The sequence below is a fragment of the Phodopus roborovskii genome, unplaced genomic scaffold (genome assembly GCF_943737965.1).
Source record: "Phodopus roborovskii unplaced genomic scaffold, PHOROB, whole genome shotgun sequence".
Taxonomy (NCBI): domain Eukaryota; kingdom Metazoa; phylum Chordata; class Mammalia; order Rodentia; family Cricetidae; genus Phodopus; species Phodopus roborovskii.
In genome coordinates this window covers 4112251-4130878 of record NW_026126588.1, presented here as the reverse complement: position 1 = coordinate 4130878, position 18628 = coordinate 4112251, and the positions used below count along the sequence as shown (strand labels likewise).

The following is an 18628-nucleotide window of genomic DNA, read 5'->3' as shown; positions in this document are numbered from 1 at the left end:
CGGCTGGGCTATACTAGTTTCATTCATAGCTATGCCGGCATACAGTAGTTTGCAGGCTGAAGGTTGGGTGTGACTGCTGTAAGCAGAACTTAAAGGGTGGCAGCATGGAAGGCCAGAATGCTGAAATGAAAGAAACTAATCCCGGAACATGAGATTTTAAATGGGAAATAGGACTCTCAGGACTTGACCTAGAGGCTGCCGATGGATGCTATTTTCTGGCAAAGAGGCTGGCTGTGATTTGCCCGTGTCTACACGGTTGGTTGTTCTACATGCTATAGACATTTGATAGATAATTTATGTAACTTTTGAATTTTTGCATTTTGTAGTGAATGATCATTTGGTATTCTTCACATCAGTAGAAATTTAGATTATGATGTAACTTCATTTTTTTTTTTAACAATAAAAATATGGAGCTTGTATTAACATTGAGTTACCTATGATTTTTCCCTGTTGAGTTACCTATAATTTTTCCCTCTGCCTTTGGGGTTTTACAAAACTGTCCTAATTTTAAAATCTTATTTATATTATGTGAGATGTCTAGGTTATGAACAATTAGGATTGAGACTCTGTAGATGTTTGAGTAAGTACATGTTCCTCGCCAGTGGTTAGTAGAACTAGTCATTACCATCATGTCTCTTAGTTTCTGGTTGGCTGATAGACTTATAGCCCAGATTTTGACATTACTTCTAGGATACAAAACTAATGGTAAGAGTGTCAGTTCTTTGAGGTGTATGATGAAAGATGTTTGTCATGGAATGTCTTCTTTGGTCATGTTGTGAACAAAAGTATGTCCTTTAATAGATACCCAGGAACATAGCCACAGCATTTTTGATCTCCTTTTGTGATATCCTTCTTTACCCTTTACAACAGTTAGAACTTTTTGTGTTTGGCAGTAATACTTTCTAACGAAAGCAATTTTTCATGCATATACACATACATACACATGAATGTCGAGATGAACCAAACACAAATTTTTATATTCTAGAATGGGGATTTGGTTTAGTGATCAGGTTAACACAGTATTAATCAGAAATGAACTTATTCCTGGGGTTCACATTTAAGCTGGCATGTTGAAATGATCTGGGTCTCAATCTGCACATCTGAATTCATTTTGTAAAATATGGCAAGCAGCTGCATCCCTGTGGAAAGCTGAAACAACTGTAGGACATTAACCCATTGAGAAGATTACAGTAGGTTTTCAGTTCCATGTTAGCTGTATTTATAGTGAAAATTGACTTGAGTGCTTCTGCTTTTAACAGACCCCCCCCTTTTTTATGTCTAGAAGAAAGGAAATAAATCATTGGAAGGACTTTGATGTGTAAAGAAATTAATGTCTAAAGAAGTAATTATCTAAATCATCAAACAAAATGTGGGTACAGGGAAGAATTATTTCAGAGTCTAATGAACTATCAGCTCTTCATGTCAAGAGGAAAGTTATTCACCTGTTTGATTTAGAAATTAAGTAACTTGTCTGTGAAAGGCTGATTGTAGTTGTAATACATTTGGATTGGAGCCCTTCACCTCTTACCCATGAATGCCCTTGGTAGGAAACATTTCTAGTAGGGAGACAACCGGAAGAGAGCTGGCCATCAAATCTGGGGCCTGGCCCTTAGTATAATTTGCTCCATGAAGTATGTCCTCTTTAGAAAGTGACAGCAGGGCTACTGGATTTGAAACTGAAGAAAAGGGACCAACTCTTTGAGCCGTGTCTCACTCCCTCTTAGCTGTAACCACACACAGTAGTGTTTGTGTCAAATCTGAAATGGGTCAACTCAGACCCTGGTTCAGAGGCTGGGTCAATACAGACATGCCTGAGGTTAATATTCCTCCTGGCCTTGTGTTGGAACCACTGGGGCCCGGGTCCTTGAAAAAGAGATGCAGTGCTTTCCCTTTTTTGCTGGTCTGTTTGTAGAAATCTGTAGCCCTTGTTTGCACCTAACCTAAGTTTCAAGCTGGAGTTGCCTGGATCCCAGCTTTCACATGGGAGGTGAAACAGGGAGGCTGCATAACAAGTTCATTGCCAGCTTAGAATGCATGAGGCTGTCTCAAAACCAAAACAGAACAAGGCAGTGTAGGTAGTTTCTTTCCTTACTTTGTTTCTAGAAAAATAGTAATTATTTCAAAAAAAATTTTTTTTTGAAAAATAGAACAAATTTAAAAGTGATAGCTTTTCATGGGTGTGTGTGTGTGTGTGTGTGTGTGTGTGTGTGTGTGTGTTAAATTCAATTTGATTATAACTTTTTTGTCTTTTAGATTCCTCATGTCTGTGCCCTAGTTAGTTCTAGGCTACTTAGCAGAGGCCAAAGGAATATTGGGGTATTTTAGACATACTTACATATGTCTACATATTTATTACGATATAATTAAGGTGCTGTTCTCCTTAGATCTCTGTGTCATGTTGCCTTTTTTTTTTTTTTTTTTTTTTTTTTAAATGCCCATTTTGAGCCATTGAGTACAGTAGCTTAGTTTAGTGTGCCCTGCTCTTGAGGAGTGCCCTTGGTCTAGATTCCCATGGTGATTTTTGTCATTTCCCACACATTTGGTTAGATTAAAAGGACATATTAGGAAAATGAATTTGACAGCCACTTGGAGAGTGAACCAAGTGTGAGAGATGAGTGTGTAGAGCAAGAGAGGAAGGAAGAGGATCTGGTCTTCTTACATGTCGTGGGATGTAGGGAGGAAGAGGGGTATGATGGAGGTTTTGAAGTAAAGGTATTTTAAATTGATATAAAAGCTTTTGCCAGATCAAGATGGGGTATTTTAAATATCTTTATTTTAATAGCTAACATTTATTGTGTATTTACTGTATCAAGATTGCTCCAAATTGTTTTCTCTATGAGTTCATCTAATTGTCACAATAATCTTTAAACAGTAGGGCTATTATTCACATTTTATAGATGAGATAATGGAAGCAAAGAGAAGTAAAGTAACTTCTGTAAAGTCCTAACAAAGTAACAGAGCTGGGAACTGAACCCAGACAGTCTGCCTCTGAAGCCAAACATTGAAATCAGATCTTTGTGTACAACTTTAACTTCTTCTCAAGAGTTCTACAGTGATCAGCTGAAGCATGTTTTCTTTCGTTACTGTGAGTCTGGCCATCACAAGAGGGCCTCAGGAGATAGCCACCCTGTGTAGACATTGTGAAATTTGCCAGAAACTGTGTGGGGGAAACTAATCAGTAATGTGTAGCTCAAGGAGATAATAAGCTCTGCCTCTGAAATGTGCAGAACTGGAAAGCATCTTCCATAGGCCAATGAGAGCCAATGCACAGGATTGGGCGGCATGTTTCCACTCGTGGGAATTATCCCCAGGATGAGCTCTCCCATCTTCTATTAATATATATGCTCAGCTCAGCCTCACCAGCAAGGTGATCCTTAAGTTACCATCTTCAGGTCAGATGTTTCACCATAGTAAAGCCTTGCTCTAGCTGAGCTTTGCCTTTTGTAGTGGAGTGAACCACCAAGCCCTTTGTGCAGCACCAGTTCTAGAGGCTGCTTTACCAACTAGATTATTCCTGGACCTCTTTTAACTGCTTTATCATGTGTTCTTAAGTTTGTACGTTCTTCCATAGATCTGCAAAGTATTTTTAATTACCAACTTAGGGAAAAAGATGCTATTACAAAGTTTACATAAACATAGGGGGTAATATATAGTGTGTGTTTATTGTATGGTAGCTGGTACTTTACCTGCTTTGATGACTTTTATGTTCATTTGACTAGTTCTTTTTTTTACTAATTATTTAATTTTGTTCCATGTACAATAAATAAAGAGGTATGTGTTAAGACGGGCTACTTTTTCATTATATATCAGACTGATTTAATGGGGAAATGTCACTTTTTAATTGAGCCAGTTATTTGCCCCTAAGATTATAAAATAAAATGCCCATTTCTAATCTGTTGATTGATTTTCTAGTATAATTTAGGCATTGGTTCAAATGAGAACTAGACTAGGCCGTGGTTTTCTCATTTTGCATATTATAGTTATAAGAACTTTTAAAAATAGACTCTTACCTGGTACACCCAAAGTGTGTGTGTGTGTGTGTGTGTGTGTGTGTGTGTGTGTGTGTGTGTGTGTGTGTGTGTGTGTGTGTAGGCCAGAGGTTGATATCAGATTGTCTTTCTCAGTCGCTTCTTCACATTATTTTATTTATTTATTGTCAAGATAGTATTTCTATTTGAAAAATATCTAAAGCAGATGTAACATTCTGTCCCAAATGCTTAAGTGTTCAGCAGTGATTAGGTGTTGTATCATGCTTAAATAGCAATAGATCTATTATCATTTTATAGTAATTCAGAGTAGGGCAGTCCTTAAAGCCTTTCCTCAAACCCCAGAGCTCTGTGTTTTAGCTAAACTGGCTGGCCAAAGAGCTTCCAGGGTCCACTTGCCTTTCTCTTCCTCAGGGCTGGGGTTACAGGAGTGTGCTGCTGGGCCAACTTTTACATAGGTGCTGGGTTCTGAACTCAGGCCCTCAGACTTGCAAAGCGATCATGGTTCCCACGGCCTACTCTCCAGCTCCCAAAGTGACTTTTGTTTTTATTGGTCTGTGTAAAACTGGGGAATGTGTGTGAAGGGGTTACTGGGTACTCCCTGAAGTATTGTGAGACTGGGTGGTGTGCAACACTCTGGAGAACTACTAAGCTATGGCAAAGTAATTTAGTGAGTGTTTCTGTTCCAGTACTATAGTGTAGACACTGAATGTGTCTGTCACGTAGGCATTTGGTTGTTTGGCACCTGAACTCACTAGACAAGTTTCTTCCACTGTACTACCTTTCATTTGAATAAAGACATTGAACAGAACTGAAATTTGAAGGCTTCTGTACTTTTTGAAGTAATTTAGAATTGCCTCTATTTTGTGTAGTTTTTTTAAATAGCTAAATCTGTGTTTAAGAATTATTTTTTCCTTTTGTTCTAGATGAATAATACTGCAGCTAGCCCTGTGTCTACTGGCACTTCAAGCAGTGGAAGAAATACAGGGAAGGCTCTAAGCTTTGCTGCAGAATTGCAGAGCATGATGTAAGTGTGTCCTTACATAGTATTGCTGTTGCTATTTTAAATTGATTAATGTTGAAGAAGGAAATTGAAATAAAATGTATAAACCTTAGCTTAATATAATTTGTATTTAAACAAAAGTAAAATAATCTCAGCATTTAAATAGCTACATGTTGGACTGACAGAATTGGGCAGAAGTGTGCTACAGACGCACTGCACTTGAAAACTGAGCACCAGCTCACCTTTTTGTGGATAGTCAAAAGGTTTTCAGGGAAGTTTGCAGTTTTTCTCAATTCTCCTAATTCTGTGAGCCTAATTCAAAGTAGTTTCTAATGTTGGTAATATTTGAACCATTGCATTTCAGATTATTTCGAGAAAAATAAAGCGTTAAAAAATCACTTGTATTGAATTTTTGAGAAATTGCACATTTGTTTAAGAATTCTTCCTGAAGGCTTGCAGTGATTGAGACAGTTTATTTTAACTGGGTGGGGTAGCAGATTAGTTCTTTCCTAGTGGTTTAGAAGACAGGTGTCTACAGGAAGAAGCAACATTAGTGATTTCCCAGTGATTCCCAGTGAGCCCACTAATCAGGCAGTTTAAAAGAATATTTTTGTGGAAAGTTGCCTTCCTCATGTCCATACTGACACTGTTTAGAGTGGGTTGATGCTACTGTGTGACAACGATAGTTCAAAGCACAAGTTTGGTAAGTTTGATCACATTTGATAGCCTCTCAGTGACATACTTCAAAGACAGTCTCCCACTGAAAGCATTAATGTCATAGTGTCCAGACTTTATGCTCTCAGCATCTCTTTAGTCTTAATTATCGAGGATCTTTGAGAACTATGGTTGCATGGGTCATCTGTAAATACTGAGTTCATAGAATTTAAGACTGAAAAATAAAAGTTTATTCTTTCATTTGAAAAATAGTAAACTTATATGTGAATATAATCTATTTCTTATAAAAATTCTGTTTTAAAATCAAAAATAGTTAACACTTGTGATTGCTAAGATAGGGATAAACACTAATTTAGAAGCTGAATTTCGTGAGCCTGCCTGCATTTTAAATTGTGGAGTGTGTAGTGATACATTCGCCTCTGCACCTGTAGCAGTGACCAGGCCTTTTGGGCATGGTTACAGGTGCGGATAGGATCCATTAAAGGGAACGGATCGGGGCTCGGAAGGCTGTTTTGGGTCTGGGAGGCAGTGTCTTATTTGTTTTTCATTATAGTTTAATGGACTTTTTGTTAGCAAGTTTTTCTTATGTTACATTAATTATATTTAAAATATTAAGTATGCACTTTATGATAAGATGATACGTTTCATTTGTTTTCCCCTGTGGCACTAAATTGATTTACTTGTATTTTTTAACTGTGAATTTGGACATTTTCAGGTTCCTTAAATTATAAGTATAATGAATCCCATGTATCCTTTATCTAAATTTAATAATAATAATTACCCTTTCACGGTCTTATTTGACCTTTCTTCCTAACATCTATTTTTTAAAAGAGAAATATTTTAAAACTTATCTCACAGGATTTGTTAAAATGATATATGATAGTAGGTAAAACAACAGGCGATGTGTTGCTGGAGTCAGCCGACCTCAGCCATGTAACCTGTTTGAGTAAATGAAGTTTCACTGGATGTCAGTAATACTCATTTATCTATTGCTCATTGCTGTCTTCATGCTAATGGCTAGGTGTTTGTAGCAGTCGCCATGTGGACTATGAAGCTGAAAATGTTTCCTCTCTAGGTTTTAGGAGAAGTTGACCCTTGAGCTATAAAACCAGAACTCTATAAAAGGAAAACAGAAACTTAGGAGTGGTTCTGCCCAATATTTATACTTGATAGACCTAAGGCCATTTAAGAAAGTTGAGAAAAAGAAAGAAAAGCTAAATTCAGCACTTTGTATTAAATACTTTTACACACATCGTCCCAAGCGATCTACCTAAGCTGGGTTCAGAATGTAAAGGTTATTGTTGGCTTCGACTCTGGAATAAGTTTGCACTTTTCCTTCATTGCAGACTTCAGGGAGAGGCCACTCCTAATAGTACATTCAGCACTGACAGACTGAAGTCCCCCCCCCCCCCCCCCCGTACGAATTTTTCCTCAGAAAGGCAGCTAGAGTCAAAATGAGGGGATCCTTTAAAATTTGTCAGCATACCCTATCGCTTTAAAAATTTCCAGCTTCACATGGCATTCACATGAGATCAGTATACATGCAATTCATCGCCTGCATCAGGAAATGTAGACTTTTCATTTGTTTGTTTGTTTTTGTTTTGGTTTGGTTTTTTTCAAGACATGGTTTCTCTGTGGCTTTGGAGCCTGTCCTGGAACTCGCTCTGTAGACCAGGCAGGACTCCAACTCACAGAGGTCCACCTGCCTCTGCCTCCTGAGTGCTGAGTGCTGGGATTAAAGACATGCCCTACCAAAGCCCAGCTGGAAATGCAGACTTAATTCCCTGCATACTGGTGGGAATTTCACTCCCAGCCCTTCCTGCTGCTGCTTCCTAGTTCAGCCTATCTCTGTTGCTGCTTTCAGTCCTCGGTTGCTGCCTTTGTCCCTGTCTGTGAACTAGTAGTAAGTTGGTTTGTCTTTTGGCTGCAGGCTCTCTAACTAACTATGGAACATGGCTTAGTCTGTTTTCAAAGATTGCTATTACTGAAAACTGTGTAGTATCAATCACAATGAAAGCAGTCCAGTTCAGTTAGTAAATACAAAGTGGCAGCCTTTCACAAACAGAAGAAAGCCCTTCATCCCTCAAAGAGACTGAGGGTAGCTACTGTGTTACATAAGCCAGAGGAGGTAGAAGAACCACTCAGGCAGAGAAAGGGAACAGTCTGCTATAATTCCTTGCCAAGGGCAAGTTGTGCACCAGGGATGTGGATGTGTGGGGAGCTGATTGTGATTCTATTGTGTGTGGGGGTGTTTTGTCTGCCTGTTAAGTCTGGGCACCACTTGCTTGCCTGGGGCTGGAGGAGCCAGAGAGGGTGCTGGATCACCTGTAACTGGAGTTACAGTTGGTTGTGAGCTTTCATGTGGGTGCTGAGAATCTAACCTGGGTCCTCTGAAAGAGCAGCCAGTGCTCTTAACTGCTGACCCATCTCTCCAGCTCCTCTGTTTTTTCTTTAACCTATTTTAATGGTTGTTAGTAATCGATAGTTACTACTGCACTTTTGTAATGTCTGTCTTTTGTCCCTATTGTATGTTTTTAAGCTTTATTAATCAAGTTTTCCAATGTTACTAAAACTATGAGATAAAATATTACTACCTAATACCTTAAAGGCAAAGAAGTTGTTTTTAATCGAATGCCCTTTTTGGTACTAACTTTTTAATTTTCCTTTAAGGAAGCTGCACTGATTTTTATTTCTGTCTCATTCTGAGAGAGCTCACCCCATCTCAGTCTACTTCTCATTGACAACAGAGAGGTGTGGCGCTGCATTGTCTAACAACTTGGCCACTGAGCTGCATAGTTTGGTCACTTACATTTCATGTATGTGTTTACATGTTCTTGTTCTCAGCATAGTTTTTTTTTTTTTTTTTTGGCAACTTCTTGATTTCCTGTGGTTTATTAAGGATGTTCAGTGTCTTAAAAAGACTTCCTCGTTTGTGAATCACCTTTGGCATTCCCTTCTCCCAGCATGTGGTTTCCTTAATGTTGTTTAGTGACATCCGTAAGTGTGTGAATGTTCCTTCTTCTCGTCTTCTTTTTAAACGTTGCTTGGTCAGTTTTAGATTGCCTTAGTTGCTCCTGCTTTTGACCTGGAGTCCACTTAATCTTTATACACAATGCCATGCACTTTCTTATATTTCAGGGTTTGATTTCCACAGTTTAATATTAATCCATTTTGTTCTGTGTTGTCAGGGAGGGTTCTACCACCACAAACTATCTAAGCCTTCCTTCCTCCTCCACAGCTGAAACTCTAGTGTTATCAGATAATAAGCGATCCCCCTGCTTCTCTGCCTTGTTCCAGGGACTTTTCTCTTCCTATGCCAGCCCTGCATTATAATAGTTATTATAGCTTCTTAATGTGTTTTAATATTTGGTGTTATAGTTCAAGTCTGTCCACATTAGTTTTCTTTTTAAAATAGTTTTGGCCCCTTGTTATTTTTATGTTTGCAGATGAATTTTTAGGAATCATTTCAACAAGCTCCAAAACAAATTCTGAGTGCAAATTCTGAGCACTTTCATTTTTTGTTTCTTTTTATGCCTTTTACTGTATTCTCAGATTTCAGACATGGATCTTTGCAATCCATTTTACTTTTAAAGTTGATTAATGAAGTAATTTTACATTTAGAAAGTTTATTTGAAACAACCCCTGATAGAAACAGTAAAAACAACCAGACTAATGAGTGGGTTGCTTAGCTAGTGTATGATTAGAGACCAGAGAGCCTCTCAGTTTCCTTTAGTATTTGTTTTCCTTGCTTGACTGTAGAATTGTGCTGTGAATGCAGTATGCAAACATACAGCCAAATGATCACCTTCATTTCAAGTCATGGTAGTGATTTTCTTAATCTTGAATGGCAGAAATGGTCAGTTCAATTTTTAAAAAATGGATTTATAAGTCCGAATTCTGACTAGTAGGGTAATATACATTAGTGTCCATTCACTGGAGTCCAGAGACACTGAATATATTTAATGCATTCATTCTTGCACATAAGAAAATAAGATTGACTGGGTCTTCCTCTGAGCACGGTAATGAAAGTATTTCTACAGTCAATCAGGAGTGTGTTTGAGCATTGAGCACACGCAGATAGTATGCCAGGTGAGGTTCACTAGAGGGTGGGGTAGTAAAGCCTGGTCAATAGGACACGTTATAAGATAGGACATGTTGTAAGGTGCAGTAACAGTGTTCATCTCTAAGCTGGATAAGCCAGATGATGCATGCAAATCATTTGCATAGATCACAGTTGTTAAGTAGAACTCTGTGTAAAATGACTGTGCCTTTTAAATTAGACTAAGATAGATTATAGCAATAGAACTAAACTTTAACACATTTTGTTTGTTTTGTGAACTGCTGATCTGGTATTTGGACAAAGGAATCTGTCCTAATAATGTTAGTTATTCTGACTGATTAGAAATCTGAGTGTCTTAGAAATGTTAGGCCAGTCTTTTATTGATTCACAAAGAAGCAGGAAAGGGCTGATTCATCTTAGGGTGGGTAGTTGGTTAGTTGGTTTGTCCCAGGGTGGCTAATTGGTTAGTTATGGGTTCAGGACTTAATACCTGGGCTCCTGAATGCCAATTCCTTATTCCTTTCTAGAGTCTCTCTGATATAAATTAGTGACCAATTTTTGTTTTTCCTTATTTTTTTTAAAACTGTCAGCATTTCTTTAGTTTTTCATTCTATATTTATATTTGAGATGACACTGCAATATTGGACTCATTTTAAAATGGTGAGTGGTATATATCACTTGAAGAATTTTCATTAAGTCAAGACATAATCGTTTTATGGGCCTTAAGTCTAGTGATCAGCTATCGTAGAGTGTCCTGAAAATTTCATTCATGTAAACATTACTGGGATGTCTTAAGTTTTGGACCATTAGAACCTGACACATAGCTGACAAAAACATGCTTACCCTTCAAGCTTTAGTTGCTCTCATGTTCCATGAGCTGTCTTTAAAAGACACAGTGATGCACTTAAGGTCGCGTTTAGGCAGCTAGACATAATTTTATAAGTAATTCTTTGAGGTGAGCTCTCACTCCCATTTCTCTAGTCTCATTTAAAGTCTTAACATTTAGTCTAAAGTAATGTGACTCTGGGTAGCCAACCTTTGTTATTTGTTTGCTGTTGGTCTGTGTGTGAGGTCAGTTCCCACCTTCTTCGAGATAGCTTTCCTACGATGAAAGTAGGATTCAGTGGTGTGCATTGGAGTCATCTAATGTAGGTGATTTGCTATTCTGGTAATGTCCTTATATTGTAACAAATAGCTTGGAGACCATATTTGTTCCAGAATATTCTTTTATAGTCCTGCTTTTTGTTTATTCATTAAAAAAAAAAATAACTTTGATGTCTGTCATGGGATAGGCACTGTTCTGGATGCTGCAGACCTAGCAGTGAATACGGCAGACAGGGACCCTACTCTTAGGGACCTATCTCACATTCCAATTTTATTAGAAATTCTTAATTTCCCTCTCTCTACCTCTCTCTCACTCTACCTCTCTCTCTCTGCTTTTATCTCCTCTCTCTCTCTCTCTCTCTCTCTCTCTCTCTCTCTAAGTACTATTGCCTCTGTGGCAAACTGTGTTCTTGGAAGTTTACAGTATTGTACATTAAAGTCTTTGGCTTAATTATATATACTTTTGCATTATGGTGGTGGCATTACTTTTGATTGCAGTTTTGGCTCAAGACTTGTTTTTCCTATGACATATGAAACCTTTGAAAATGCAGTGTATTTGAGTCACTTTCTAGTTTTACTTGAAATTAGTTTAAACAAGAATCTTTGTTTAAAAGGCAAATCAGAAGAAATTAATTTCCAATAAGAGAGAATAGTAGCAACATGAACTGATGGTGTATTGAATGGATTAGAATGTTAAACAATCATTTTTTGTTCCCTTATTTATAGAAAACCTTTTGTCTAATTTTAGACTATTTTACACTGAAATATTAGAATTTTAATGTTTAAATAAAGATTGGCATGTTAAATTGATGAAACCCAATAAATAGAACAGTCAGGATTAAAAAAAAAAACCTAATGTAATTTTTTCAAAATTTGTATGTGCTAATGTGGTTCTAGTAAGACTGGCCCTCATAGGTTCCTATGCATGAATGCATTTGAACTCTGATAGAATTAGAAGTATTGGGAGGTGTGACCTTGTTGGAGTAGGTGTGTCACTAAGAGTGGGCTCTGAGGGTCAAAACCCACTGCTGGGCCTAATGTCCCTTTGTCTCTCTGATTAGGGTGCAGCTCTCAGCTACTGCTCTAGTGTCTTGCTCCCTGATGATACTGGAATAAGTCTACCAAACCATAGGCAAGCCCACATTTAAATGCTTTCTTTTCCAAGAGTTGTCTTGGTTTTGGTGCCTCTTCACAGCAATAGACGAGTGACTAAGACACCAAGTACGTACAATTAATGATAATTAAACATGCAGTCTTAATAAGTCTACATATTTCAGTTTTAAGCAGTGCCATTCTTTTGTGTGTTATTTTTAGCTTTCTTGAGGTAATGAGATTTCACATTTTTCATGAAGTTAATGAAGAAAATTCTAGTGTAGTCCTATTATGAGTTTAGCTTGGTGAGTTCTTCTTTAACCTTGTTTTGTTTAAAGATCATCGGCCCTCTACTTGTTAGGGCAATCATATATGATTACGTTTTCTTATTTTAATTGTTTTCTTCCATGTTCATTCTCCAAGGATGTTAGAATTTTAATAAGTATGGAAAGTATAGCTTATTGCTTTTATTTTTATTAACCTATTTAAAAAATATTAAAGGTTTTACTTTACAATCAAGGTGTTTTGAAAACTGCAGAATGTAGTATAATCTAAGTGGAGTTTTATTTTCAAATAATTGCAGTTATTGAAATGCACTGTTTTTACATATGCAAATACAAGCTTTTAAAACCTGGAGAAAATAAGATAGAAGGCCTTTCTTTCTTTTTTCTTTTTTTTAAAGCCAGATACCATTTTGCCTAAAATGACATATGCCTATCCCAGCTTATTTATTTACTCATTCATTTTGCTATTAATTAATTAATTAAAGACAGGGTTTCTCTGTGTAACAGCCCTGGCTGTCTTAGAACTCACTTTGTAGACCAGGCATGCCTTGAACTCACAGAGATCCATCTGCCTCTGCCTCCTCCTGAGCGCTGTCATTAAAGGTGTGCACCACCTTCCGATCTTGACATGTGCCTATTGTTTTTGGGTCCATTTTCCATTATTATGCTGTATATTGAGGTATTTCTTTTGTGAACATCTATTACTCAAACGATTGTAAAGTTGTAAAACTTCACATTTATAATGTGAAAAACATGTAAATATATCTTAAAGAGACAATTGAGACAATATTCCGTAATAGATATAAATCAATCAATGAAATAGAACAGAGTTCCTCACTATAGGTTAATTTATCTACATTAATCCTAAACTGCTGAGTGTTAATATATTATCTACTTAATGTAGTATTTAGTTCTCTTATCTTCTTTTTGTTTGGTCATAAACTCAGGTTTTGATTGAAAATATATTTTTTTAACATTCTATAATGTGCCTACCGCTTTTCTTTGTTTCTAATCATAATTGTCATTTTAAAAATGTTTTTTTCTATTTTTCTTACATATTATTTCTTTAGCATGATTTGTTTTTCTGTAGCTTACCACATTTGTTCACAAGTCATTTTACTTTTTGTTTAAGTAATTGTTATTCATCCAGCAATCCACATTCAATATTTATTGTTGAGTTCCCCTGTATGTCAAGCATGAGGCTAGATGATATGTAAGAGGAGATGGAAGAGGGATTTTTTGTGTGCTTCTGTTGCTAATACCATGTAGCATATATTTTATGCGTCTTATAGTCCTTTGATGCAGTTTTTGCTGTTTCTACTATATAGATGTATGCTTAGATACAGAGACACTAAAGATTTACACAGGAAACAAAGGCTTTAAGCTGCCAAGGTAGAATTTGACCTCAGCGTATCTAATTTTGTACAACACTGCCTTTGTGTATGGGAGACAGGTGTATAAAATAAGTATGTTTTTATCTTCATGAGGCTAGCTTAGTGTATTTTAAGTTCTGTCTTGTGCAGGTGTGTTGAGGGGCTGCTCAGGAGGATGACATTATTACTCACTATCAATTTTCCTCCCACCTACTAGGCTCCTTTAAAAACTCATCTCATTTACTAGCTTTTCTTAGCATGGAATCTTCTGGAGTCAGCAAACTGGTAATTAATTATTCGCGCATACATGTGTAAGTAGAGTGAGGATCCTACCCTTGGGTAGCAATTGAGACAGAATGGCTGGCAGGGATGTGGAGAAAGGCTGCTGATGTTCTCCTATGGTAGCATAGAAGTGGGTAAGAGGATTTTCATCTCAGAGGACAAATCTTATGAAAATAATGCCATTTGTTCTCTTTTCCCTTTGGAAATTTGGGGATAGGGTGACAGGACACGTAAGGAACATCCCAAGTAAAGGAGAACACGTGATCAAGACCTGGAATGAGGTGCAGGAAGCTTGATGTACCTGGAAGGAAAGTTGTTTGTAGAAATACTGATGAACAAGTGATAGATGTCAGAATGTGGCGAATTGAGTGGATGACTAGGGAACTTAATCGTTTACCTAGGCATAGAAACCTTTCAAAGGTGTTTGCCACTTGGCAGGTATGATGCCCATTGACACTGATTGAAGAAGATGGGTAATGAGCACCATGGGAAGTGGATTGGCTGGAGGATATGACTCTTGTGCATGTGAGACACAGTGGTGCCGGGAATGCAGCAGAGTAGACAAGTTTAACAGGCAGCGCATAGGTTAGCTTGTTATGTCTTGGGGACCAGTGGGAATTGTGAACTAGTTAAAAGCAATGGTTCAAGGTTCCCATCATAGGAATGGGAAGCTAATTGTATTTAGTTTTATCATTTGTACCTTGATTCCAAAAAAGATTTGAGGCATCTGTTAGGTTGTTTACAGCATGATTATAATACAGCAAGAAGGGATAGGGAAGGTAGACGAAAGCGAAGCCCCAAAGTAGTAGGCACACCTAGATGAGGTGTAAATGCACAGACATGTGCATGCGTACGGTGAAGTCTGTCACTGATGCTAAGATGAGACAAAAGTTTTATTATTCCTACAACAGCAGTAGGAAAAAGCACACTACTATGTACTGCCTCAACACACAAGTGAGAGTTAGTCCATAAATGAACATGTGTGAAACTTTAGGAATATCACCTTTTGGAGGTGAGGCCTGAGAACATTTCCTTTCGTGGAAGCCTCTGGGTCACTTTGTCCTGTAGTGAGCAACCACTGTCATTAACTGTGTGCCTACAGTAAATATAAAGTCTAAACATTTGTTTGAATTTGTAAGTCTTGAGTTGGGAAAAAACACTATTAAGTAGAAACACATTTATTTATTCTCAAAGATGCTGGTGGCAAGTCTGATCTTAAAATTGGTGATTACAGATTGTACTCACTTGAACTATAACAGCATCATCATGGGCCTCCAAAAGCCCTTCCCTTCATTTCTCTGCAGTGAGAGCTGCCCACCCAGGGTCTGTTTGAGATGCTATGTGCATCTTTAAATTTGGTGTTTGAACAGAATCACAGCTCAGAAATGTTTGAAACCACTGATACACAGTTTCCAAAGTGGAGTTCAGAAAAAAATAAATTTTTATGATTGATTATTTCAACTTTTAGAGTAATATGTAAGATAGATGATGCTAAATCAGTATCAAGCAATAATATATATATATATATGTACATATATATGATACTTTGAACATATATGTTTACTTATTATACATTTTTGTGATAAGGATATATGATAAAAATATGTTTCACTGAGCTTGAGGAATTTAAAATCAGATGATTTTAAATGAACATAATTTCACAAAGTTGAACTTTTAAAACTGTTGGTGTCTGATTGATTCTCAGTTTTGGTAAAAAGTTTGACCACCCCACAGCCTACTCTGCCTCTTAAATGCACCAGGCATATTCTTTTACAGTCTTATGAACAGACATTTGGGTTTTCTCATAATAGATTATAATTTACATTTAATACACATTGAGAATACATGATATTTTTGATAGTTTGTGTCATGTTTATATCTCAAGTGTCCACATGAGGCAGCTTAGGTAGATGGATAGTTTTTCTGTTTTGTGTACTGAGAAACATTTTCATACAGAACCCTTTTGTTGGATTTATCACTTGGTTGGGTTCTGATTCACTTGGGCTTCATTGAGAGGTGTCTAAGCCTATAAGAATAAAGCTTATGGTAGAGAATAGTAGGTGGTGGGAACTAAGCTGTCATGTGGTAGCCTCAGGCTTAGGCAGTTTTACCTGTCTGCTCTTGGACTCACTGTCTCCCATGTTGACTGTCAGGCTGGGCCTATGTTATTGTTTATTTCTGAAGAGGTCTCTTTTCATTTATTCTCTTGTCTTAGGCAGACTCACCTTCTTACTTAGCATTTTTTTCTCCTTGTGCCTTCTTAGTCAAAAAGTACTGGTTTATGGCTTCTGTACCCCAAATGTTAACATGCTTTTTTCAGTGATTTTTAAATGTGTGGTAAGCCTGTCCTTCTTTGTAGGCACTTTCAAGGCATTGGCCTGTCGTGAAGCTACTAAATGCTTGATTGGTTACACAACTGTGCTAGACTGCATTCGTAGGGAAGGCTCCAGATTTGACCTCTCTGTTGGAAATTTGGGAGCTAGGTTAGTACTCACAGAACATAAATGAAAGAAACAGTTCATGTGGGCTTGAATGAACAGCAAAACATAATTTCAGTTAAGGACAGATGAGTGTGAAAGGTGTAAGCACAGATAGGGTAAGTTCAGGTCAACTCAATGAGGGAGTTTCTGGAATTCTGTTTAAGGCAGCTGAAGAAGTTAGTGGTCAACTCTCCCTTTACTGCTGACCACAGCAACAGTTCTTTATTACACATCACCTTTGTGCCAATAAAGGAGAGAGACCTGAATTCTTCTTTTGCTGGACAGTTGTCCTATTTGCACAAACATTGCTTTCTTTAATCCGTAGCCATTAAAGAGGAGAGGGGAAGAATGGCACTTACAGGCCAGCTCTGTTTACCAGTAAGAAAGTGCTATAGAATACCCGAAGAGGACTACATGCAAAAGTGTCCCCCCCCCCATCAGCTTGAGATCTCTGTGGGCCGGAGTTTGGAATGAGGACTAGAGAGTGATTTGTGAGCATCTCAGACATGCTAGGAGCAAAATGATTTAAACAGCAGGCATGTCTCACAAACTCTTAGTCTAGGCACAACTGCTAGATATTTGAAATAATATTGTGCAGATATGGTGCTTTGAACTTAGAAGTAATGTGAGGAGGTGGGAAAAGATTGTATACATGCTAATCTGAACAGAATGGAAGGACATACATGTTCTAGAATGTTTACACAACTGAAAAATAAAAAACGTATCTTCAGTTAATTGGGGAAACTTGTAATATATGATGGGATATTTTTGATAGCATGGAGGACAGCCTAATAGCTGTATCACGCAGTGTCATAATTTGCCTGGAAGACACCATTTTTGAGGAAACCATTGTGCAAGTACTCAGTCATTGTGGGTAAGGGACATGAGTTTCTCTTCACATGCTGAAAGTTGTGTTTGGAAGTGGAATGAGGTTAAACATTTTCCTTGTAGGCTCTTGAATCCCTCAGAATGAGGGGTTAGTAAGACACTACTGAATGCCCTCCTCAGTTTGAGAAGAAAGCAGCTGGTCTGGAGCAGGCCTAACAAGGCAGGACTTCCCTCTGCTCCTACTCAGGTGCAGGCCTCCTCTCCTGTAGGAGTTGGAGGTAGGGCCTCAGAGTCTGCACTTGGAAGAAGCTGTCCAGGCTCCCTGCTGCTGGGCTGTAGCTGCTGGGCTGTGAACCCCCACTGTGAGAAGCCAAGTGTTTTGTAGAGAATTAAAGGGCTAGAAAACTGATCATACTTAATACCTGCATGAGTTTTGTCAGGTAGGATGTAAGCACTTTACTTTGTATTTAGTTTTCATTGGAAACTTTGGAGATGGGTGCTACTTATAGATGAAGGAGTTCAGATATTGTGTTTTTGCTCAAGGTTATGTAAGAGTAGAATGGAGATTCAGACACTAACTTAGATCTGTCATGTTTCTATTAGAGTCTTATTTTTTCCTCAGAATATGATATGTCATTGGAGAACTTTGCTCTATTTCTTACAACTTTATCACAGGAAAAGAAAAGGTTTTTTGTGGATTCAGGAAAATGAACTTGCCAAATATTAGAGCCCACTGTTAACTGAATTGTATAATTGTAGTATATGTTCTTGCCATTTAGGTCTAAGCATAGCTGTTGTTACTGTTTGGATTCCTTGGGTATACATACATGCTATATAATTTAAAGCAGTGAGATTGTGACGTATGTAATTTAGCATCCTGTTTTTCCCCTCTAAACATAGCTTTACCCGTGACAGAACTCTTTGCACCTCCTGCCTTTTTTCACAGTCATTAGCACATTCAGTAATTCTGTCTTGGGGTACAGTAGTCCCATTCTCCTCCCTCTCCCAGTAGCTTCCAAATTCCTCTGCTAGTTTCTTTGTAATATTTTCAATTTAGCTTTTTTTTTGGATGCTGGGGATCAAGGGCCTTATCCATCATAGGGAAACACTCTGTCACTGAGCTACATACATCCCTGGTGCCTAGTCTTTGTGTGTGTGTGTGTGTGTGTGTGTGTGTGTGTGTGTGTGTAAACTGTTTCGGCTGCACACAAATTTTGTCACTTTGTGATTTTAGTGGCTTCTAATAATATAAGTGGGAATGCTTGTGGGGTTTAAACTAAAAGCAGTGAATTGCCCTATCTAACCACAGTATCTTTTTTTTTTTTTTTTTTTTTAACTTTTTACATCCATTGACAGTTAGGGTAGCAGAATCAGAACCTGTAATAATAGTGTAAGTACAGAAGAACTTTATTATTCCAAAATTAGTTTTGTATTTACACTGTTGTTTGCCCGTTTCATTGA

At 37.6% G+C, this 18628-nt stretch overlaps 2 protein-coding genes across 7 annotated transcripts in view; one reads left to right on the top strand and one right to left on the bottom strand.

The window, feature by feature from the left end:
* Positions 1-18628, top strand: part of Supt3h (SPT3 homolog, SAGA and STAGA complex component) — a 320819-nt gene that overhangs the window by 6811 nt on the left and 295380 nt on the right. The window contains exon 2 of the mRNA XM_051204228.1: positions 4913-5013. Within this exon, the coding sequence (XP_051060185.1) occupies positions 4913-5013 (101 nt within the window). The remainder of the gene's footprint in view (positions 1-4912; positions 5014-18628) is intronic.
* The window catches only part of Runx2 (RUNX family transcription factor 2), a 306421-nt gene that overhangs the window by 275382 nt on the left and 12411 nt on the right, over positions 1-18628 (bottom strand). The window lies entirely within an intron of this gene.